This window comes from Microtus pennsylvanicus, chromosome 2, assembly GCF_037038515.1.
Source record: "Microtus pennsylvanicus isolate mMicPen1 chromosome 2, mMicPen1.hap1, whole genome shotgun sequence".
Lineage (NCBI taxonomy): Eukaryota > Metazoa > Chordata > Mammalia > Rodentia > Cricetidae > Microtus > Microtus pennsylvanicus.
Genome location: NC_134580.1, coordinates 96,883,335 through 96,905,530, shown reverse-complemented (window position 1 = coordinate 96,905,530; position 22,196 = coordinate 96,883,335). Strand labels below are relative to the sequence as shown.

At 55.5% G+C, this 22,196-nt stretch overlaps 2 protein-coding genes across 6 annotated transcripts in view; one reads left to right on the top strand and one right to left on the bottom strand.

Moving 5' to 3' along the window:
• The first annotated feature begins 4,661 nt into the window (after nt 1-4,661).
• On the top strand, nt 4,662-9,572 carry Ankrd63 (ankyrin repeat domain 63). The gene has a single exon (XM_075961779.1). It carries the CDS (start codon nt 5,346-5,348, stop codon nt 6,516-6,518), a length of 1,173 nt encoding a protein of 390 aa, XP_075817894.1. The 5' UTR covers nt 4,662-5,345; the 3' UTR covers nt 6,519-9,572.
• An 894-nt stretch (nt 9,573-10,466) lies between these two features.
• Pak6 (p21 (RAC1) activated kinase 6) overlaps nt 10,467-22,196 on the bottom strand; it is a 33,750-nt gene continuing 22,020 nt past the window's right edge. For 4 of the 5 annotated variants that reach the window (XM_075961774.1, XM_075961778.1, XM_075961775.1 and 1 more), the window contains 8 exons: nt 19,251-19,459; nt 17,741-18,394; nt 14,685-15,182; nt 14,439-14,572; nt 14,039-14,165; nt 13,822-13,947; nt 13,141-13,275; nt 10,467-12,067 (listed from right to left, as the gene is read on the bottom strand). In XM_075961774.1, the coding sequence (XP_075817889.1) occupies nt 11,900-12,067; nt 13,141-13,275; nt 13,822-13,947; nt 14,039-14,165; nt 14,439-14,572; nt 14,685-15,182; nt 17,741-18,394; nt 19,251-19,454 (2,046 nt within the window). In that variant the 5' untranslated portion in view covers nt 19,455-19,459 and the 3' untranslated portion in view covers nt 10,467-11,899. The remainder of the gene's footprint in view (nt 12,068-13,140; nt 13,276-13,821; nt 13,948-14,038; nt 14,166-14,438; nt 14,573-14,684; nt 15,183-17,740; nt 18,395-19,250; nt 19,460-22,196) is intronic. The other variant, XR_012909694.1, reaches the window with a different exon arrangement.

Sequence of the window (22,196 nt, the reverse complement as noted above, 5' to 3'; positions counted from 1 at the left end):
TCTGGTCTCCCCTCTGCCTTTCCTAGTGTGCCGGCCAATCACTCCCCGCCGGGAGCTCATTTTCCTTTCCTGGAGGCGTGGCTTTACTCCCAGGAATCTTTACTCTTGGACCTGTGGCTCCAGCAGCATCCAATCCAAGCCTCCTGCCTTGACTGTAACACCCTGCACAGGCTTCTAGGCCACATCTCAGGCCTGCCTTGAGAGCAGAGTGTTGCCAGCTCCTTAAGGCCGAGCCTGGCGCTGCCTTGAAGCTCTCTGGGGGTGGCTACTTCCAGGGTGGCGGCAAAAGGCAAAAGCCCCTGCCCGCACCTCCTGCCTATGACAGGTGGCTCCTCAGCTGCTCAAACACTGGAGTGAGGGAGACTCTAGCTTCTCGGGTGCTCTCTCCCCCACCTCTGATCCTGGGTCCACCCTTTTTTCTGGGTCTCGGTCTGGCACTTCCAATCCGGCACCCCGTCCCTATCAGGTGGGTTGTTTGAGGGGTTCATCATCATTTCCTTTCCTGGATTGATGTGGTTTATTTATTTTTCTCCTTCCCTGCCTACCAAAGGCCCCTGACCTGAATTTCCTGCCTTAGGCTGGCCTCTGTTCTCCTTTAGGAAAAGTCGGCAGGGGAGTGGACCTTTGAAATGAAGCTGCCTGAAAGGGGATGGGGGTGGGTCCCCCGGGAGCCCTCTAGGGCCCTGTAAAATGGCCTTGCCTCTGGCTTTAAACAGGAGTTGCTTCCCTATCTGCTGGCCCTGCTACCAGAACCATTGGGGGATGATGTCATTTCCCCTTCTCTGCTCTCGCACAGATGCTGCCCTCCCTTGTCTCTCAGGGCCCAGGGCCGGAGCAGAAGACACCAGTGCAAAAGTGCACCCCACCCTCTTCGTAACCCCAAACCATTAGGCTGTCTGGGCCTCTTTAAGAAGAGTGAACACATGCTCACATGCTCACAGTGGGGGGATCTGCTGTTGTTGTGGTTGACTCCAGCTCTTGCTGAAGGCAGGGCTTATGGCCACCATTCACGACACCTACAGCTCCATCCCAAATCCCAGATGGGACTGGTAGGGTGGGGTGATTCTGGGAAGAGGTTGTTTTCTTATCCGAGTTACAACAGATGTCATTAACTGTGGGCACCTGTGCCTTTGGAAAATGAACAGGGACACCCTCCCCCGTCCCTCTCAGGGCCTGACCTCAGGGGTCCCTACCAGTCCCTGACTACAGGGCAAAGTTAAAGCGTGTTCATTTATACTGCTAAAGCCTGGCCTCCCTGTCGTAGCCACATTGGATACCACCAGGGTGGCATCTACACCCCAGAGCAATGCCCTGACCTCAGCCCACTGCCAGAAGTCTTATTTTTCCCCCTTTCCGTCTACCTCCTGGGGTTAGAACTCTGTGGGGGTGAGGATCCAGACTGAGGGGACCTCAGCGTGCCAGGTCCATGGGTATCCATCACAGCCAACATAGCCCACTGGGCAACAGCCACAGTCAATACCCATGAAACCACAGGTTCCTCTTGCCAGGCCAGGGTTGAACTGAGCAGCCCAGGAATGGGAAGGGGGTACATTCCTGCCTTCTGAAGCATCCTCTGAATGACTTCTCAAGCAGTCTGGATACGCACTTGCCTGTTTTCAGTCTGATGCCAAAAGGGCTGCTTTCCCCTGGGGCTGTCTCTAGGACCTGGGGAGAAGTTATTCTCTGGCCATGGGGGAACGTGCAGAGGAAGAGTTGATGCTCTCCCTTGGGCACTGGGCGCTGGGCAGGTGAAAGCCACCTGGGTTCCATGCCTGTTGTGCCATAGGGCCAGGGCCAGGTTCCCTCTTCATCATGATTTCCATTTACCTTTTGCATGGAGAAGGGTCCTCACCCCTTAGCAGTACCATGGCTGACTCAGTACCAGATCCTCTGCTGACTCACACCCCCTACCACCCCCCAGCTCTCTGCAGTTCCCAGGCACGTGCCACTAGGCTCAACCCCGAGGAGCTAGCTAGTGCAATGTGACAGGGTGAGGGGGCTGCTGACACTTGAGGGGGAAAGGAGGGGGCGGGGAGGGGCAGTTACAGACAGACAGACTTGCAGTCTGAGGCACCTCTGGGAGGAAGCCCTTTTGCCAGCCTGGGGCCTGCAGGGGGAGAAGCTGGGCAGGTGGGAGGGGAGGAATGTGAAGTGCCTGCCTGCCCCCTGCCAGCGCCGCTCCTTCTCCTGTCAGCCTTCAGCTCCCTAAGCGACAGCTTCTAATTCCGGCTGTCGGTGCCTCTGTGCTCCAGTGAAGTCTCAGCCTTGCGGTGGCTGTTCTGTTCAGAACACAGTGAGCCTAGGGAAGAAAGTCAGAGCAGGGGCTGTGGGGCCTGAGGCCGGGGATGGCTGCTCACTGGGAAGTCAGCACAGTCAGAGCGAGGCTCTGAGGGGACTAGATCAACTATTTCCCCCTACCCCCCACCTCCCCGCCACAGGCGACAGAAGTCCACTGGGAGGAAGGACTTGGCCAACGCCCTCATCTGGGTTTTTGCTGCTTTTCTCCTCCTAGTGGTTCATAGTCTAATCTTTCTCCTGATCCCGGAGGCGGACAGAAGGGAAGAAGGTGTTTTCTTCCATGACACAGACAGGGGAAACTGAGTCCGAAAGGGATTAAAAAGCCTTCCTTCTGCTGGGTAAAGAGGGAGGAGGTCCCTGTTCCCTTTCTGGCTCCACCTGGTCGTAGGTGGGGCGGACTACCCTCTACCCATGCTGTCTGCAGCACTGGCTCCTGGGCCTTGAGTGGAGCGGGCTGAGCTCTCAGTCTTCACTCCCTCTTAACAGATGAGGATCTGCAGGCCCTGAGCGACACACTGCTAGTAAACACCACAGGCTGAGACCTAGCTCTCCTGCCGAGAAGTGCGTGGGGGCTCATTTCACAGGGTTTGCAGTTCGCACATGCTCCCCAAAGGGCAAAGGAGAGTGTGAGTCCCTGCTCTACAATCTAGCCCAGGGTGGGCATCCTTGGAGTTGGGAGCTCTGGAAAGCACAGGGGCTCCCGGGGTGGAGGGCTTCTATTCTTTCTCCAGCAGCAAGAGTCCTCCTTAGAATCCTGTGCCTCAGGAGTCTCCTACAAAGCATATTCCCGCCCTGCCCAAGCTGGGGACCCCTCAGTGCTTCACTGAGTCTCTTGTCCCTTACAGCATAGGACCCCTGAACACAACCCTCAACACTGTTTTCTGCAGTTGTTCCTGTCCAGTGCCCTTGTCTCTGTAACCCCTCTGGACTATCTTCCTATTGCTTAGTAGCCCAACATCGCTCATCCTTGCAGGCCCAACCACCTCAGCTGCTGTCTTCAGAAGACCCCAGATCCCTCTCTCCCATCATCCCACTCTTCCTTCCACTGGCTGCCTGAGTTTTGTATTTGGCAGGTGTAGTCAGTCCTTGGTGACACCCTCCCCTTGTCATATCCTGGGGTTTGTCTTCCTGACTGAGAATGTGAATCTCATTCATTCAGGATGCAGTTTGTGCATCTGTATATCCTGTTGCTGGAAACACAACGATGGGTTCATGACGTCTATAAATTTAGTAGTTAATTCAGTAGTTCACTTTTCTTTCTTTCTTTCTTTCTTTCTTTCTTTCTTTCTTTCTTTCTTTTTTAAGAGGGGGTCTCATGTAGCGGAGGATGATCTGGGACTTCTGCTCCTCCTGCCTCTCCCTCTCAAGTGCTGGGGTTACAGGTGCAGTGCCAATAAGTTTGTGTATATTGGGCAAACACTCTACCAGCTGCAAAAATCCCTAGCCCTTCACTTACTCTGCAATTAAATTCCATTCCGGCTATCCTCACGCCCTCTGGACCTAGGAAGTTATGAGGCACTCATTGTAAGACATCTCATCTGAGTACTCCCCTCCGTCCACCTCAAAGCCAAGCAGCTGGTTCACCAAAAGAAGAGGCTATCCAGTGGCTTTATACTGTTGATTGAAAATGGAACTCGGGCTTACCCCCTTTCTTTAGGGGTCAGGCCTAGAGTTCTGTGGCCTAGAGATGATTTTACATTCAAGAGAACCAGCCCTGTGGGGGAATTCTTGCTTTTGTCTTTTGCCCTTTCCTGGACCATAGCTTGTCCTGGAGGGGACTTGGAGGTAGTGCCCGGATAGTCCTAATGCCTGCACACTCTCAGGTCCTTCCTAAGGCACCTGCCCTGGGTCACAGCGGCCAGCGTCTAGTCAGCCTGCTCCACAGAGACCGTGGAACTGGCATGCGGGAGCGCTGTCAGGTTTGGAGACGTCTGAGATTGGAGAACGCACCCCCGCCCTGCTCTGAGTGAGCGTGTGCGGGAGGCACAATTGTGTGTGACTGATTCGCTGCACTTTGGATGGCAGTTATCAGCCAGACTGAGCGCCCTCAGTCCGAAGCACAAATGCTTCGTGTCCCAACTTACTCCTCTGTCTCTTGCTGCTCCCCACACCCCCCAGTCAAGCTCTTGTATTGTCCAGTTCTATCCTCATGGGGGTCCCAATCCCTTTAACCTAGAACCGATGGCAGGAGCTCCCGCCAGTTTCTAAGCAGCGGAGGGTACCGACTCAGGCGGAGGCGGGGGGCGGGGAAAGAAGACTGCGATTTTAGGATTGGCCCCGCCGGGTGCATGTGGCCCCCGGCGAGCAGCCTCCGCCCCCGCCCCGCAACCGCCGCCGCATTCCCAGGGGAGCGCGGAGGAGGAGCCGCTCCCCAACTTCGTAGCCCACAAAGGGGTGGGGGTCAGGGGCGGTCTCCTTCGCCCTGTCCATCCCTGTCCTGACAGCGGATCCCGCTTCCTGGGCAGCCATTGCCATGGAGACCCCCCGAAGCTATAAAGCCAGGTATCTAGGCGTCGGGCACCTCACGAGCCTCTGAGACCCCCAAGTAAGAAAGCAAGCGTCCCGGCCCCCGCAAGAGGGGAGGAGGCGGGAAGAGGCTCCGAGAGCTTGAGGAGCGGCGCTCCCCGCCGAGGCTGGAGGCAGGCGCGCCAGGCGGGAGCTACGCGCTCAGCAGGGGAGCCGGGGCTGCCCGGGGTGCGGGTGAGTGGCGCTGCTCCAAGCCGCCACGAGGGACCGAGGGGCGTCGGACACGGGGAAAACGGACCGAGAGTTGAGGAGGTCGAGCTTGAACGGGAGCCGGGAGTAGCAAGCAGCCCACACCTCCAGGCGGGAGGCCCAGGGAGGAGTGCAAGACGAACCGGGAGCTGCGAGGCAGCGGGAGCATCAGGGATACCGGAAAGGAAATCTCAGGACCCTCGGCTGCTGCCACCTACGCGCGGAAAGAGCGGTACGGGTGTCCGGGCCGGGGCTCCGGCCCCGTGGGGGTGAGGGAACAGGGGCGCCCCCGTGCGGAGCTGTCGAACTTCCCGGGCACGGTCGCCGGAGCCATGCTCAAGCCCAAGGACCTATGCCCCCGGGCGGGTACGCGCACCTTCCTTGAGGCAATGCAGGCGGGCAAAGTCCACTTGGCCCGTTTCGTGCTGGACGCGCTGGACCGCAGCATCATCGACTGCCGCGCCGAGCAGGGCCGTACGCCGCTCATGGTGGCGGTGGGGCTGCCGGACCCCGCCATGCGCTCGCGCTTCGTGCGCCTGCTGCTGGAGCAGGGTGCGGCCGTGAACCTGAGGGACGAGCGCGGCCGCACTGCACTCAGCCTGGCCTGCGAGCGAGGCCACCTGGACGCTGTGCAGCTGCTGGTGCAGTTCAGCGGCGATCCGGAGGCAGCGGACTCAGCGGGCAACAGCCCGGTGATGTGGGCGGCGGCGTGCGGCCACGGGGCGGTGCTGGAGTTCCTGGTGCGCTCTTTCCGCCGCCTGGGCTTGCGCCTTGACCGCACCAACCGTGCTGGCCTCACAGCGCTGCAGCTGGCCGCCTCCCGCGGTCACGGGACCTGTGTGCAAGCCCTCACCGGGCCTTGGGGTCGGGCAGCCGCAGCGGCAGCGGCCCGGGGCTCCAACTCCGACAGTCCCCCAAGCCGTACTGCCCCGGCGCCCAGCCCAGAGCGTCGACGGCCCAGCCCCCGTCGTCTACCGCGACCCCTATTGGCGCGGTTTGCGCGAGCTGCCGGCGGCCACGGCCACGGTCATGGCCACGGCCACGGCCACGGAGGTGAGCTTGCCTCTGCAGGCAAGGGCTCGGGCCGACACAGGGCACAAGGCAGCGAGAGGCCAGAGCTGGGCCGGAGCATGAGCCTAGCGCTGGGTACCATGACGGAGGAGGAGACAGCACGCCTTCGGGCAGGAGCTCTGATGGCCCGACCAAACTCACCCCAGTCTTCAGGGAGTGGGCGGTGGCGCTCACAGGAGGTGCTGAAGGGAGCGCCCCCAACCTTAGTGCAAGCCCCTATTGGCCTCAGTCCTCATCCCGAGGGTGGCCCAGGCTCTGGCCGCCTGGGTTTGAGGCGACGTTCCACAGCCCCAGACATCCCCAGCCTGGTCGGGGAGGCTTCAGGGCCCGAGAGTGGCCCGGAATTAGAGACCAATGCTCAGCCTTTCTCAGTGCCCGGGCCAAAGCCTTGGCACGAGGGCACAGAGGCTGTGGTATTGCAGGCTCAGCGGTAAGGGGCATGAAGGTCGAGCCCTGCAAAGTCCACCCTCTTGTCTCCGGTCACTGAGATGTCCCATTCCTCCAAGTCTGTCCCTTTCCCTGCGATTTGCCCTCCCCCAGCTTTGTCCCCTCACTGCTAAAGGGAGACCTCCCCCAGTCCTCCACCAGATTTAAGACAGAGATCTCATCCTTTTGTGCCCTTTGTATTTCCTGTGTAGAACTCTCAACCTTCCTACAGCCCGACTCTTGTCCTGGGGAAAAAAAGAGGCGCGAAAGGCTTATTCTGCAGGCTTCAGCTTTCTAGCCAGAAACGTGGACCCAGCCGCCTAGGTACTGCTTCTGGTCCTGTAAGATCCCCTGCTTATTTCTAACTTTCCCCGTCACCTTGGTAGCCCGGCAGCAATAGAGGTGGCTTTGGAGAACAAAGGCCCAAGAGGCGGTGTCTACTGATGCTGACCGGAATAGTTGGATAAACTACCAAAGTTTCCCTTCGCTGTAAGTGTCGGAGGAAGCAAGGCTTGAAGTGGTCCCACTTTTTGGATCAGATGGCTGATTGTGAAGGAATCCAGTGGCTAAGGTTTTCTGAGGTAGAAACTCCTCCTCCAAGGCAACGAGGATGTTTTGGGGCTTGGTACCATTTTGTTCACCGGTTGTCTCTTCTGGGGAATAAGCTTTCCCTGACTGTCTCAGTCAGACCCAGTGTTCATTTATATGACAGGGTCATTGCTCCTCCAAGCCCCTGCTGACTCTTGGCTCCTGGGCTAGCCTGACCCCTCTGCATGACTGCATTCGAATTTCATTTTTGAGGTTCAGTGCTTCACTCATGGCGGTCCAGCTTTCCTTACATTTCCACTTAGTCCCAGAGGCCAGAAATGGAAAGGACTTAGCATCCCACCTCCTCCTCCCAGCTCCCCCATTCTGCACGTGGGTGCTCCAGGAGGGTGGAACAGTTAGGAAGGCTTTGCTTAATTGTATTTCTTTCAACCCTCAAAAGAACTCGTGTTTTGAGCCTTTGTGTATGAGGCGGAAAGCAGCAGGTCTGATCCGAGGCTTAAGAACCTGACAATGTCTCTTTAAATAGCACCTCCGCGAGGGGGATAATTGACTGGAGTGTTTGCAACGTTAAGCGGCGGCGCGCGGGAGTCGGGAGCCCACACGAACCGCAGGTCCGGATCTAAATTACATCAAACTCGGAGAGAGCCTAGGAGGGGGCTGCTAAACGTCTCCTGCTTCTTGCTGGGCTGTTAATGGAGGGCAGGGCAGATGATGGATGCTAGACGGAGACCAAGGACCCCTGCCTGTGCCCCACCGCGTAGGATGCAGGCCCAGCCCAGCTTCCAGCTTTTATTACTGAGCAGATTAGTGAGTCAGAAGCAACTGTGGAGAGGTAGTTAGGCCCCCTCCCCGCCAAGTCTTTTGTCCTCTCCCTCTCCGCCCCTGCCCGCCAACTCTGTACCGCCTCGACAGGCGGCAAAGAGAGGGGTTTGACAGGTCGCCTGCTCTACGACCCAATGTCAGTGTTAGCTCCTTGTGGGAGATCTGTACCAGCAGGGTGTGGCGAAAACTCCTGCTTCAAGGCAGTGAAAGTTTTCTGGCCATGACTGTACCTCGGGTTTCTGTTTGTGAACCCGGAAGAGTGAGCATGCAGCCCCTCACCTGCCTGCGATAAAGTCTTTTTAAGGCGTTGATCTGTTGTCTTTGTGGGAGGGTTTCTCACCAGTAACTCCGAGGGAGCTGCTCAGGGAGAGACCGCTGGTGCTGAGAAGCCAGGCCTGCGGTTTAGGGGTAGGAAGTCAGCTTTTACAGAGCCCAGACACCTCCCCAGTTCCTTGCCTCGCTAGCATCCGAGGCCGCGCGCCAACCCACACTTCGGACGGTGATCCTTGCTGCCCCCTGGTGGCACCTCCGCGCTCTCCTCGCTGCCACCAGGGAACTCAGACTTGGCTTTTGAGGGAGATCAACGATGTGTAGCTTTTCCCTCCGTGTGCATGTTACCCACGAAGCGTGTTCCTCTTGTAAAATAGTAAATCCGGATACTTGAAGTCACTTCAATGAAGTGAGGAACAGTGTACAAGGAAAGTCAGCATTGGGTGTAAGGAGTGCCCAGAACCTCACCAAGAACCCCAAGCCATTTTCCAAGCTAAGGCTACTGTAGAGAGAGCTCCTGCTATCTTTAGAATAGCTGGAGCTACCATCCCCTATGGCTCCTGAGCCTTGACCTGACCCTGTGCGTTGTTTTCTTATGACAGCTGCTTTCCCTTCTGTGGGGATGGATCTGCCACTCCAACACACACACACACACACACACACACACACACACACACACACACACACGACAGCCCCTCACCGCCCCCCAAGCACACACACCTGCCTCTCCTCAGTCTCCCGAGTGGCTGATGAACACTTCCACCGTGTCTGAAAAGCCAGAGGTCAGGGCAGGGACACTCCAAGCAAACACTGCTTTCTCTCTGACCCTTCCTTGCTCACATTCCACTTTCAGCTGTGTTTAATTTTAACGACATTTTTAATGGCGTAAGAATACAAATATTTTGGCTTCAAGCACCATGAAGTTTGGCTCGCACGTCGTGTGTCGGGGTGTCATCTTTTCGGTACCGCTGATGTGGTATTCTCGGGGAATGTCACCTTGACACATCCCTGTTGGGTAAACAACCGCTCCCCTCTGTGGTCTCTGGAGTGCCTGGAAGCCCGGTGGTTGAAAATGTTTTTGGAACACTGCAGCTGACTTGCCCGTCTGAACTGAGTTGTGGGACTTGCCGCCTGTACAGGCTCCATGGAGAACTCTGGCACACTTCACTCCCCCCAGACTTCCTCTGTCAGGTCTCAGCACACTGAGGCTCCAGTCACCTCCCCCCCCCCCCTTGTCCCCTCCTGCTGTAGAAAAGACTTTGCTGTGTATTCTGCTTTTCGTGTTATTGTCCTTGTTACGAAGAGACTCCCTGGCCACTGGCACTCAGTACTGGTTGGTGGGGAAGGCTGAAGGGCATTGGCACATGACTATGGAAAGGACTAGTGGGCGGAAGAGCAGCTAATAAACCCAGTGGTATTCCGTTTGGAGAAGCAGCCTCTCTTTGCCTTCCTGCTCACTCCTGCCTCTTGGCTTCCTTTGAAAAGATGGAAGCACACGTTTGATTTGGAGGTGGTTCCTACCTTCGTCATCAGCCCCGACCCTGGCCATTCTACAGCTAGAGCCTGGAGATTGAGAGCTGCAGGAACTGCTTCTTGCTGAACTGGTGGGGCTGGGGCTCGGGCTGGGGCCCGAGTATGGCTCCTAGTTCCAGTTAAGTGGCTTCCGTGAGCAGTGGCATTGGGTGTAGAGCTCAGAAAAGGAAAGTTGGAATTACTGCCAGAGCTAGAAGTTAAAAGGTAATTTTACTCCCAGCACTCGGGAAGCAGAGGCAGGTGGATCTCTGTGAGTTCCAGGCCAGCCTGGGCTAAAGAGCTAGTTCCAGGACAAGCTCCAAAGCTACAGAGAAACCCTGTTTCAAAAAAAAAAAAACCCAAACAAAACAAAACAAAAGGTTATTTTACCTACCTCCCAAGCCCAGGTCTGAAACCAAAGTTTCTTTTTTTTCTGGCTACTTGCCTGCTCTTTTGAAATTTTGAAATTATTCCTTCAGTTTTAAGAGATGAACAGGTCTGCTTTCTCCCAGATAGAAGTTTCAGGGAACTTTCCATGGGCAGCCTGAGAACCGGTTAAGGGGAGAAGCCAAAGTTGAAAGGTTCAGCCCTGGCCAGAGCCTCCTCACACCTTCACTTTTGTTCCTAGGGCCTTTCACTTCCTGTTTCCTCCCTCCTCTGCCCCCATTCTAGGTGTACAAGTCACCAGAGACGCTGGGTGTTCTTTGGACTCAAGTGACCACGAAGGAGCCCACCAGACACCCATTCCAAGGGCATCCAGCTCCGAGAAAGCCTGGCTCCAGTCCCAGAGAATGGCAAACCCAGAGGTTCGAACATTCAGTTTAATTTAAAACAGGCACAAGTTGCAAACAATTCACAAAAATTTCTAGGGAAGATGCTTTTGTTTTTAAAACTCTGACCCTTAAAAAAAGACCTTGCGATTTCTTTGCCCTAATGCAGGTCACCAGGGAGCAGAGGGATCTAAAAATATTATCTGGATGTGGTCCAGACAGTGGAGTTCTTCCTTGGCATTCCCTGTCTCACAACAGCCAGGAAGGTGGGAAGAGAGGGAGGACAAGGGGGCAGGTAAGCATCTGCAGGGGCAGCTGGTTCACACATGGAGGTACCCATTCCTTGACATGAGCCTCCTCCCCTCCTCCGCAGGAGGTGGTTCACCTTTCTGTCCCAGCCCAGGGTTCCGAAGAGGGTCCCTGATGATCTGGCTACTGAGAAGTTGCTGGCAGGTGAAGCAATTCCTGTCTCAGTATGGGAGAAACTCAGAAACTTCAGGGCACCCCAGCATGTGTTTAGACTTGACATACACACCCCTTCACTGTTCAGGTAATAACATGAGACTTGAGAGGCAGAAAGCCAGGCCCCAAAACAGGTCCCTTCAAAGTAGAGCTTGGTAGAAAAGAAGACTGGAGTGGGGGTGCCGCTCTTCTGAAGCTCTCTGTGGGTAACTGGAAAGGCCTGGGCCTTTGGGGGGACTTTACACACACACACATACACACACACACACACACACACACACACACACACACACACGGGAAAGAGAGAGAGAGAGAGAATGAGAATATGTTCTCTCCATCCTGAAAAAATGGAGCCACTTTTACCATCAGCCGCACACTCTCTCTCAGAAGATCCCCTTGCTACTCCCATGGCCTACACACAGGCAATTCACAGTTCTGTGGAGGCCTTCTGAGGAGAGGCTGTGCCAGGGGACAGACGGAAACAGGGGCAAGTAGGGCTTCCAGAAGTCAGGCCCAGGGAGGAAGAAGGACTCAGGTAATAAAATTCTTCCCCGTGGCCCTCTGGGACTCCAGGGTTTGAAGCTGTAACTGAGAATAGCAAGTGTCCGTGTGAAGATGGGGCACACACCCACTCGGTGGCCCGGGACACTAGTGGACACTGCTTTTTAAAATCTGCAGCGGCCTGTCAGCTTTGCTGACCGGTGGCCAGGAGCACCACTCTCCGTGTTTCTTAGAAACATCCCTGTGCAAATAGCAAAGGGCCAAACCTGCAAAAGGGGGTCACTGTCATCCCAAAGGCAACTGGGACTCTGGGGAGTGAGATTGAGGGGGGCAGGTCCGGCCTGGCCCAGTGGGCAGAAGGGAAAGAGGGAAGGGGTGGGGCTTCACATTCAATCTTTGGAGAGAATACTGAGAGAACAAGGCAGGAAGGCCCTGCCAGCGGACTGGCTGCCCAGCGTCCTTGGCCTGTGGGCACAGGCGGCAGGTGCACCCTGGGTGTGAACTCAGCAGGTGGAGGTCTGCTTGCGGTAGAGCTGTATCAGAGGCACCAGGCACTCGGGCAGCCCTGTCTGCAGCAGAAAGGGGTGATCCAGGAGCTCCTGGGCTGTGGCTCTCTCTTGGGGTTCCCGTACCAGCATCCGCTCCAGGAAGTCTCGCAGCACTGGGGAGACCTGTGAAGCACAGCGGTGAGAGGGAGCCATGGCTCACAGTTGTGTCCCTGCAGCCTGGCCCCTGCAGCTTGACTGCCAGGGGAGGAGGGGCTCCCACTCTGATACCTCATTTTCTCTGGTTTCTTACTTCCTGGTTCCTGGGGGTGGGGCTCACTGACTGTTGGATTATGAAGTAGGGAAAGGAGGCCAATTCACCTGACATGAGGGCTGCGGAGCAATGGAATGAGGATGTCTGGAACTCTGGGGAGCTGGGTTCCATACACAGCCCATTACCCCTGCCTGCTTCTGGGGGCTCTTGGCACTCAGGTTCTGTGGCTCTGTGAAAGGGGGATGGAACTGGCATCAGCGATCCAGTTCCAGATCGAGGAGGCTGCCTCAGGATGCTACGGAAGGCTGCCTCCTTGGGGTAATTCGCTGGTGGGCGCTCTTCTGGCCCTGCTCCTCTAGGGCTTAGCAGGGCATGCCATCTTCATGGACCAAGCTGTCTTGGAGCCATTTAGAGACTGTACTTCAAGCCTCTGGCACAGTGTTTTTGCTTTGGCCACCAGGTGGCAGTACCACTCAGCCATCCTGTGCCAGTCTGTTAGCAGGGGATGGATTTGGCAGGAGAGAGATAATTACAAGTATATATACTGGTTCTAGGGGGGGAAGCTGTGGCTCAGCTATGGTCAGGATATGTCATACAACAGGACAGGCCCGTTCATGTGACGGCACTGTGTTGGTTTGGAACCCCTGAGAGAAAGGTGGAAGGATTTGTATTGTGGGAGACAGACAGCAGGGAATCCTGGGGTCCTCACTCTTTTTCCTCATAGGAATGGGCCCGGCTCCTGTCCAGAGCCTGCCGAGAAGTGATTCTCCTGCCATGGCTACAGGTGGGAACTGGTTGGAGTGAACATGGGAGTTTGTAGTCAATGTGACTTTGTAGCCAGCACTTGTTTGATGTGGAAAAGGACCGAAAGCTTGTATCCTTCTGTTTTCCTGGAGCCTGTGTGCCCATCCCTTTATCTCAGGAGCAAAGGGCTTGAGGGGATGAGGTTGGGGTGGAGGGGCTCACACCTTATATGATAACTGACCTTGTAAGAGTTCTTTAACTTGGGTGGGGGGCTGTCCCGGAGCCTCTTCATGGCTTGCACTGGGGAGTCGCTGAAGTAGGGAGGCTCTCCGTCCACCATCTCAATCACCATGATGCCCAGAGACCAGATATCCACCTGCAGAAGAAGAGCCCCGACTCTGCTGCTGGGGTCTGGCTCTTGGTGTCGGTGTGTTGAAGGAGCACCTTGTCTCCCTAGTGAGTCTGCCTCCTTCAACCCCTGGTCAGTTGCCCTGTGGTCAGTTCCTTTCTATATGAGTGCCCAGTGACCATAGAAGCCATCCCTCATGGAGAACGCTGGCTATATGCCACTGTGCCCTTGAGCTGAGAGGACAGTGTGTGGCAGGGCCTGCTCTTGACAGTGAAGTCCAGGAAAGACTGGCTGTGGTGGTGAGAGCCTTTAAGCCCAGCATTTGGAAGGCAGGGGGAGGTGTATGAACTCTATGAGTTCAAGGCCAGTCTGGTCTACAAAGTGAGTCCCAGGAAATCCAAGGCTACGTGGAGAGACCCTATCTCAAAAAGGATACTGATTAAATGAGGAACCTCAGAACTGGGGTTGTTGGTGGTGGGACCACTTAACAGGGACAAGACGGAGGAGTTACATGTTCCTAATCTTCTCCAGGGAGGCCTGGAGGTGTGTGTGTGTGGGGGGGGGAACAGTTACCTCGGTAGCATACAGAGATCTGGAGATCACTTCAGGAGCCATCCAGTATGGGGTTCCTACCAGGGACTTTCTCTTGGGGACATCTTTGCTGATCTGAGCACAGAATCCAAAGTCTGAGAGCTTTACCTGGGAGTTGAAAAGGAAGTGGGTAGAGATCAGGAAGAGGGGGTGCTAGAGAGGATGGAGGTCAGCTGAACCGTGGAGAGGGAGGACCTACCCTGCCGTCGAGGGTCAGCAGGATGGAATCACTCTTGATGTCTCGGTGGATGACACCCTGGGCGTGCAGGTAAGCCAAGGCCTGAAGCACAGCCTCACACACGGTGGCAATCTGCTCCTCATTCAGCCTGGACAGGAGACAGGCCCCCCCATGGGAGAGGTGGATTATCAGGGTGGCTGGGCTGAGAAGAAAGGAGTCCCAGGCAAAGGGGCCAACAACTCCCAGGCAGCAGACTTCAGCAGGCTGTAACCATTTTTTTCCTGAGATCACCGAGTCTCGGTTACCCCCTAAATAAGCAAGAGTCTAAGATGACTAGCCTTATGGGCCAGAAGCAGCGGGTTGCCATGCCAAGGCAGCAGTGGGGTGGTCATCCCCCAGTCCAGCCCTTTCAACTGCCTACCTGACTTGGGAGATGATGTCTGTGAGGGCCCCGCCCTGCAGGAACTCCATCAGCACCCACAGCTCCTCGCCTACCAAGTAACTCTTGTACATCTCCACCACGTTGAGGTGCTGGTAGTCACGCATGATCACCACCTGAGGGGTACAGAAAGGCCTGAGTGCCTAGCACAGTGCCCCATGGTCAGGCCACCCTGCCACCGTGCCCGCGGCTCCCAGGTGCCCTGCTGTCACTCCACCTGGTCCCCACCTCGTTAAAGAGCAGCTCCCTGCGTTGCTGCTTTCTGAGGTCCATCATCTTAACGGCCACCTGGCGACCCGAGTGCTTCTCCCGGGCCAGACACACAATGCCCGTGGAGCCCTCCCCAATCTTCACATAGCTGTCCAGCAGCAGCCGGGGGTCACCCTGGTCCACCACCATCCTGAGTGCAGCCTTGAACTGCTCATGTGTCACAATGCCCGTGTCCTCGCCGGCCAGGGCCCCCTTGGCCACGGTGGGGTCCTGGGGCAGGTATAGGTTGCTGGTGCTGATCTGAGCATGCCGCGTGCGGGGGGAGCCTGCTGGAGAAGACCGGCCTGGAAGTGGGCCAGCGGCTGGGACTGTGCGGAGGGACTTCTGGGGGCTGCTGGTATCCGAGGTGGTCAGGGGGCTGAAGGTCCCCATAGGCTGGTCCGAGGGCAAGGACTGGGCCTTGGCCACCAAGTTTGAGGAGGAATCTTTCTGCGGTGGTCGGAAAGCGGAGTTGAGCTGCAAAGACAAGGAAGGTCAGGGAACGTTAGACACAAGCTTCCTGGAGGCAGGGTTGGCTACTGTGGCCTGGACACTTGCAGGGGCTTCTAAATTAATTAAATTGAGGAAGAATATTAAGCCAAGTCTAACCGAACTAACAGATGCATCCCCCGACCCCCATGCTCCCAGGTGACAGGCCCAAGAGCATCTCTTCGTACACTCTCTACTGCTCCCGGGAAGACAGAGACAAGTCAGTCTTGGGGTGGCCTCAAGCCAGGTATTTCTTTCTGGGCAGGCCTCAGGGAGGTCGTTGTGAGACAGATTTCTCTAAGAAGTTGGGTCTGAGGCCCCTGATGTGAGTGGAAAATGCCCTGAAAGGGGGCAGTGGGTAGCTGTGACTGGATCGCAGAACCAAGACAGGGAAGAAGCCATGGCTGGGCTATATCAAGGAGGTTAAACCCACCAAGAGGCCCTTGACTAAGGAACCCTTGGAGAAGGAAGTGGGGAGCTAGTTTCAGCCTTGGTGGGGGGTGAGGCAAAGGAAGGACAGTCTCTGAGCTCAAGCCTTCCTGCCAGCACCGGAGGAAAAGGAGCCCACTCCTCACCACTCCTTCCAGGATCTTGGTTTTTAAACATGTGGAGAGGGACCATCTAGGGGCTCCACAGAGGGCTGCTTAGGGTGTCCCCAAGTCCCTCACAGAGACAGATGCCTCAACAGTCACTAGTTTTGCACGTGGCCACAGCTGACTCACTGAAGAGAATCTCCTGGAATCGTTAACTTTGGGCTGCTTGCTCAGGCACCCCAAATCTAGGTTCCCACTTCCAGGCTTTGGGGACTGACTCCCCAGCATAGGCCCTGGCTTTGCAGGGGGTCTGGCAGCCACCCAGTGATGGGTTGAAGGAAGATTGTCGTGCCTTTAGGAGCCCCAGCGAGAGAACACTTATCTGGAGAGTGCCGAGATGCCTCAAAGGAAACTACTCTGAATTTGGCAGCATGCTGTCTCTGAGCCTAGGACAACCATGAGCAGCTTCCACGGTGGGTGTGGCCTGGCACACGTAGTGGTCCACGGGGGTTCTCGGTAGCGAGTGGGGATGGACAGTGTGGTGACTGGCAGTTCAAACAGATGAATCTGTGCCAAGCTCAGTGTGAGCACCCCTTTCCTCCAGACCCTCGCAGCCTACCCAAGGAGACATGGACAATCAGCTGACCCCCGCTTCCCTAGTGCTATGCCTTGCCCTGCCGCACCTTAGTTTAGTGGAGGATGTCTCCCAAGTTCACAGTCTTCCAGAGACTCCTAAGCTCACAGACACGCGGAGGGCAGGAGTGCACGAAGCCATGAAGCTTCCCCGGTGCCTCAGCTGGCAGTGGCCTGAAGCACTTGTCAGTTCAGGCTACCCTCTAGTTCGGGCTAGACCACTATCAGCATCACCACAGCAGAGGGTCCAGCTTGCTCTCAAAGCCCTCTCTGTTTGCTATCAGCGGCTGTTTCTTAGGGATGGCTTAAAACCCTCCTGCTCGACCTGTCTTTCAAGAGTTAGATGATAATGGTTCACCATGATGACAAAGCTCTGTACCCAAGATCGGGGAGCCTGGAAGGCCCGAGACAGAATGCCAACTCTGAGCGAGTACCTGCCCTGCTTGCTTCTCTGCCTCACTGGAGATCCTAGTGGGAGCTCACTCTGAAAAGGTCATCACCTGACGGATGGGAAAGAGTGCTACGGTCACTGCAGAGAGGCAGGCAAGAAGCAGAAACACACTAGTCTGCCTGCCTAGGCACGCCACCACCAAGACGCCCTCCCCTCTTTTCCTTTGTCTCAGGAAAGAAGTGCCCTGTCCGGGGTTCTCCAAGTTCTAGGGCAAAGTCAGTCTCCTGGATTCTCATAATACACACTCTCTGGCAAGTTGTGCCCCTCCAGGGACACTGAGAAGCTAAGGAGGGGCAGACGTGAAACTGGAAACTGATGCTTCTCTGAGAACCTGATGCTTCTCTGATGCTTTGGTCTTCTAGTAACACACTGAAGAAGAAGTAACGATGGGAGAACAGGGAAAGGAGGAAGGGGTGGTCACTCTAGGCAGCTACATCCAGAACCCCCCTGCAGTCCTCAAAAAAGCAGGGGGCTCCAGAAGTACTACCCCCAAAAGGGGAAGGTGGAGAGACCCTTCCCTCTCCAGGCCAGGGTGCACATCCCTGCCTGGGTCTTGAGGTTCTGCCCTGAGCTTCTTGTTAAAGGTGCTTTCAAAGGAGGGGCAACCTGGTGGACTGCCAGGCCTCAGAGAACAGGCCTGTCAGCCACAGAGGTTTGCCCTTCACCTGAAACAACTCGGCTTACAGCCTGCGGCTCACACGAGCCAAGCCTTTGGAAGACATAGACTCGGATGGTGAATTCAGGCCATTAGCCGAGACCACACTGGTTAGCTGGTCAGTTTGATTTCCCACGTTCTTGTCCTGACCCAGTAAGTAGGGAGGGTCAGGCAGGCTTGGCATCTGTAGTACTTACTGCCCTGCAGATGTCAGCTAGGTGTGCTTACTTGTCCTCCTTTGAGTGACCCCGGGAGGAAGACCCAGGTGATATACCTTGTTCTGTGGCAGAGGGACCGGCTTGCTGCTGCTTGCAGAGCCTGTGGCGGGAGTGGACAGGAACATGCTTCGGAAGAGCCGGTGCTTGAGACTGCTCTCCTGGTTCTTAGAGCTAGGGCTGCCTTCTCCACCTGGCCTGCCAGTGGCTGAGCCCACCAGGCAGGACTGTGGCCGCACCTCCTCTGAGCTATGCTTGGCAGCCTTCACCCCACGCCTCCCTGTGGCCATAGGGGGTGAGGTGCCAGGTGGGGAACTCGGTAGGCAGGCACCCAGCTGCAGGCAGCGCTGCGAGGCACCCTGGAACTCAGCAGGGCCCAAGGACTGTGCCTTGGCAGCCAGCCCATTGGGCAGGGCCTGTGGGCTCTGTGGCTCCGGCCACGGCATCTGCCTGTGACCTGCTGGTGTGCCCCCATTGCAGCTGAGGTAGAGGCCATGGGGATCAGTGCGCTCAGACTGAGGACTCTGAAGGTACATATCCGGGTCAGCGGCCCATTGCTCATCCCCCAGCAGCCCCAGCGACTGTGCCCGCCGCCGGCTAGTGGGGCTGCGTCCGCGCAGGGTATTGGAGCTGATAGCCGACAACTTCTGGATGTCGTTGAGCAGCCCTGAGATGTAGCCCTCCGTGGGCACTGAGCTGCCCCGCACCACCGTCTACGAAAGGAAGACAAAAGAGTGTGGAGAAACAGTCTCTTCATGGCGGAGGGTAGCTCAGAGCCTCCCTGAGGGCCCTGGGGGGAGGGGGGACGCCAACCCACACACCTCCTTTATCGCCCACCCATCGTTAGGTGTCCAGACATTTGCCTGTGTCTTCAGTGGCTGAGGCCCATGCTGGGCAGCCTACACGGATGCAGGGAGAAAGCCCTTGTCAGCCGGGCAGATAGGCAGACACCGGTCGGTCCAGGATATAAAATGGGTGACCGGGCGCGCCTAGAAAGCTGGAGAACTCAGGAGAGGCACTTCAGGCTTCTAGTTCTTCCCATGGTTTTCAGAGAGATGCCTGAGAAAACCAGCTCTGGGGCCTCCCTGCTCCCCCACATTCCACCCTATGACATGACTCCTGACCCCCAACTCCTACCCAGCCCCTAAATCTCCCATGTGATGTCTGATCTGTGACAGCTGCCAGTCCTCTGGGGCCACGGGTCTAAACGGTGGGTGAGACATTCTTAAAGATTGGTGTTAACCGAAATTCAAATTAACTAGTTAATTTTGGTGGGTTTGAGGTTTTTGTTTTGTTTTTTTTTTCAAGACAGCTCAGGCTGGCCTCCAACACACTGCAATATGACTGCCTCCGTCTGTCAAGCCCTGGGCGTATAGTCAAAAGCTGCCACGCCTGGCTCAAAATTCTTCCCATGCAGAAAGGCTGATCAGTAGGGGACTGAGGTGGCAAAAGACTGAGACGGGCTTGGTTCTGATACCCAAGTGGCCCCTCTGGGTGCCGCTGGGGTTTCACAGATAGTTTCCTGTGGCGTGGGAGAGGCCAAACGTGGCTAGAAACCCGCCCCCTTACCTTCATGGGCTGCAGCTGCACCCGTGTAATTCGAGAAGGATCCACCACAGGCTTGGGCCGCCTCAAGGTGTCCAAGATATTCTGCCATTGTGGGGGGAGGCCCACGAACTTGCCTTCCTTGGGGTCAAAGGAGGTGTGGACGCGGTGCTGGAAGTTTTGTGGGGCTGATATCTCGGGGCGTTTCTTCTTTTTCTTCCGGAACATGGTGCCTGTAAGAGGAGGGTCAGTGGAGTTTGTTCCAGGGACCCTGCGGTGGCTCAGTGGGTGCTGGGTACGGGCTCGGGCCTCTGTTTCTCCCTCAGCGTCACTACTCTGTCCCTGGAGATTCCCTCACTGTCCTCAGGACTTCCTCAGGGAAGTGGCTGGCTCCCAGCAGGACAGTTTTAGAAATGTCAAAAGTGCCATGCATAAATAAAAAAATAAATAAGCCAATGCTGACTACAAGCAAGGAAAAGAAGTATCCGCCTTGTTTGTGCCGAGTTGCCTGCCAAGAAGTGCTTTTTTTTTTAAATAAAACCCAAGCCCATTACAAACATCAATTCATGTCACAGAATTACAAAAGAGGGCAGGAGGGTAGAAGGCTGGCAGACTCACTCTGCGAAGCAGGTATGACCCTGACTCTCAGCCAAAGGAGAACACAAGAAAAGGAAAACCAGAACCAGTCTCTCTTAAGAACATAAATATGAGCTGGGCAAGGTGTTCCACGGTTGTAATCCCAGCTGTGGCAGGGGGATTGCTGTGAGTTGAGGCCAGCTTGGACTGTCTAACTAGACCTTGGCAAAACTGCCCCCAACTGCCCCCAGCACCACTCCGTAAATGTGAAAAACTAGCAAACTGAATTAAATGATGAGCTGAAAATTTTGTCACATTCAACACGTGTGTTGCTAACTGACCGACAGGAAACCTATTAAAGCAACACATGACACAAACAGGAACCAACCAGCCAATCTGCAGGACCGTTGCCCAGCCTGGTAGTGTTGATTGTATTATTCCCAGAGGGCCTCGTGAACATGCATTTTGTTCTGCAAAGGGCTGAGCCGAAAGGTCAGCCGTGTGTAGGGCCAGGATAGTTACCTCACAGGTCAAGTTCTCTAGAAAAGGCAGACAGTCCCACTTACCCATTTCCTGTGGATTTTAATCCTATTCTAGGACACTGCACAAAATATCTCTTGTGGCCTAGTCTGTACCCCACACCTTGCTGATCTTGCATGAGGCTTTACTGAACTCTGTCGATGGGAATGACGTGGGCTTGGAAAAGATACTATGAGTAGACCTGAGAGAGGATAACTGGGAATCCGGAGGGTTGAGGGGTTTCCCAAGGTCTGTCCTGGTCACTCCTAGGGAGTCCCAGGCTGGAATCAGTATATTGACAAAAAAACACTTGAGTTTTTGAATATGAAGTAGCTCAAAACATTTCAGAAATGAAATGAATCAATGTGTCTCTGTCTGTGAATAGGGTCTTGCTGTGTTTCCCAGAGGGGTATCCCTCTGACTCAGTCTCTGGAGTAGCTGGGACTGCGAATACACCGCCTCACACAGCTTATGCGGTTTCACCATGTGAATGCTTGGATTATTCATCCAGTTGAAGAGCTGGCACGCAAGACCATTGCAATCTCTGACTGCTCTCGCTCCCGGGACAGTATTTTCCCCATCACTTTGGCAACTTCTGGAGAGCATGTGTAGGCAATAGGTGCCACTGAAAAAGGTGTCAGGCCCACTGCTTCCTCCCCGGGAACGTGCCATGTGTAAGGCAGCGTCACCTATGGCGTGGCCCTTAGAAGAGCAACAGTCTCTCGGACACGCCTTAAGGACAGAGTCAGCATTGGGGACCCTTTGCAGCAGAAGACTTTACACTGAGATGGGTGATTGAGTCTCACTTGTAGAGAGCCTCTTCCCTAAACAGGAGTGACTTGGAGCAAGTTAGCAACTTAAGCCTCTGCGTTCCTCTCCCATCTATATAGGGGTGTTTGTGGAAGACAGCTCACAAGGTTAGGGAGCGCAGAGTAATAGATGCCCTACAGATGCTGACCGTCTCTCTAGTTGTCTTCTCTCTCTCCTTGTCCCTAAGCTTGGGGTCTTCAGACACTGGCACTTGGGTAGATTTGGGTGGCGAGTGATGTCAAATTCCTTTCCTCGCTCATCATTTCCATCTCAAGGGGTCGTGACTAAAACTCTAGGTTCCGGGACCCAGACACTGTACCCCACGTCCCCACCGTGCAGCCTCTTTGGACTGCTTCAGCCTCTGCCTCTTGCTTCAGTCAGCAGACCAATCCTCGCGGCCTCTCAGGCAGACCCTCTGTTCCTGGATTAGTGAACAGACCCTGCTGGCTAGTTTTACGTCAGTGACACAAGATGGAGTCATCTGAGAGGAGGGGACCTCAATTGAGAAAATGCCTCCATAAGCTTGGGCTGTAGGGCGTCGTGGGCCCAGCCCACTGTGGGTGATGCCATCCCTGGATTGGTGGTCCTGGGTTCTATGAGAAAGCAGACTGAGCAAGCCAGGACGAGTACCCCCGCCCTGCCATGGCCTCTGCATCAGCTCCTGCCTCCAGGTTCCTGACATTTGAGTTTCTGTCCTGACTCCCTTCAGTGACGGACTGTTACCTAGAAGTGTAAGCCAAATAAACCCTTTCCTCCCTAACTTGCTTTTGGTCATGGTGGTTTGTCACAGCAATAGAACCCTTAACTAAGACACAGACCCTCTTGCTTCCTCCATAGCTGTGAGATTTTCTAGAGGTACTCATATCATCGGGAGTCACAAAGGAACTGGCTGAGACCTTCCTTCAAGAGCCCTGATTTTCCAGTTCAGCTCTTGGATCTTGCATCAGAATTCATGGGGAGGAAAGGCATCAGTATCAAGTAGTATCCATGACTCTGATACCTTCTGGAGTTCACCCTAACAGCTATTCCTTGACAAGCTCTCCAGAGGCAGCAGAGAAACCCGAG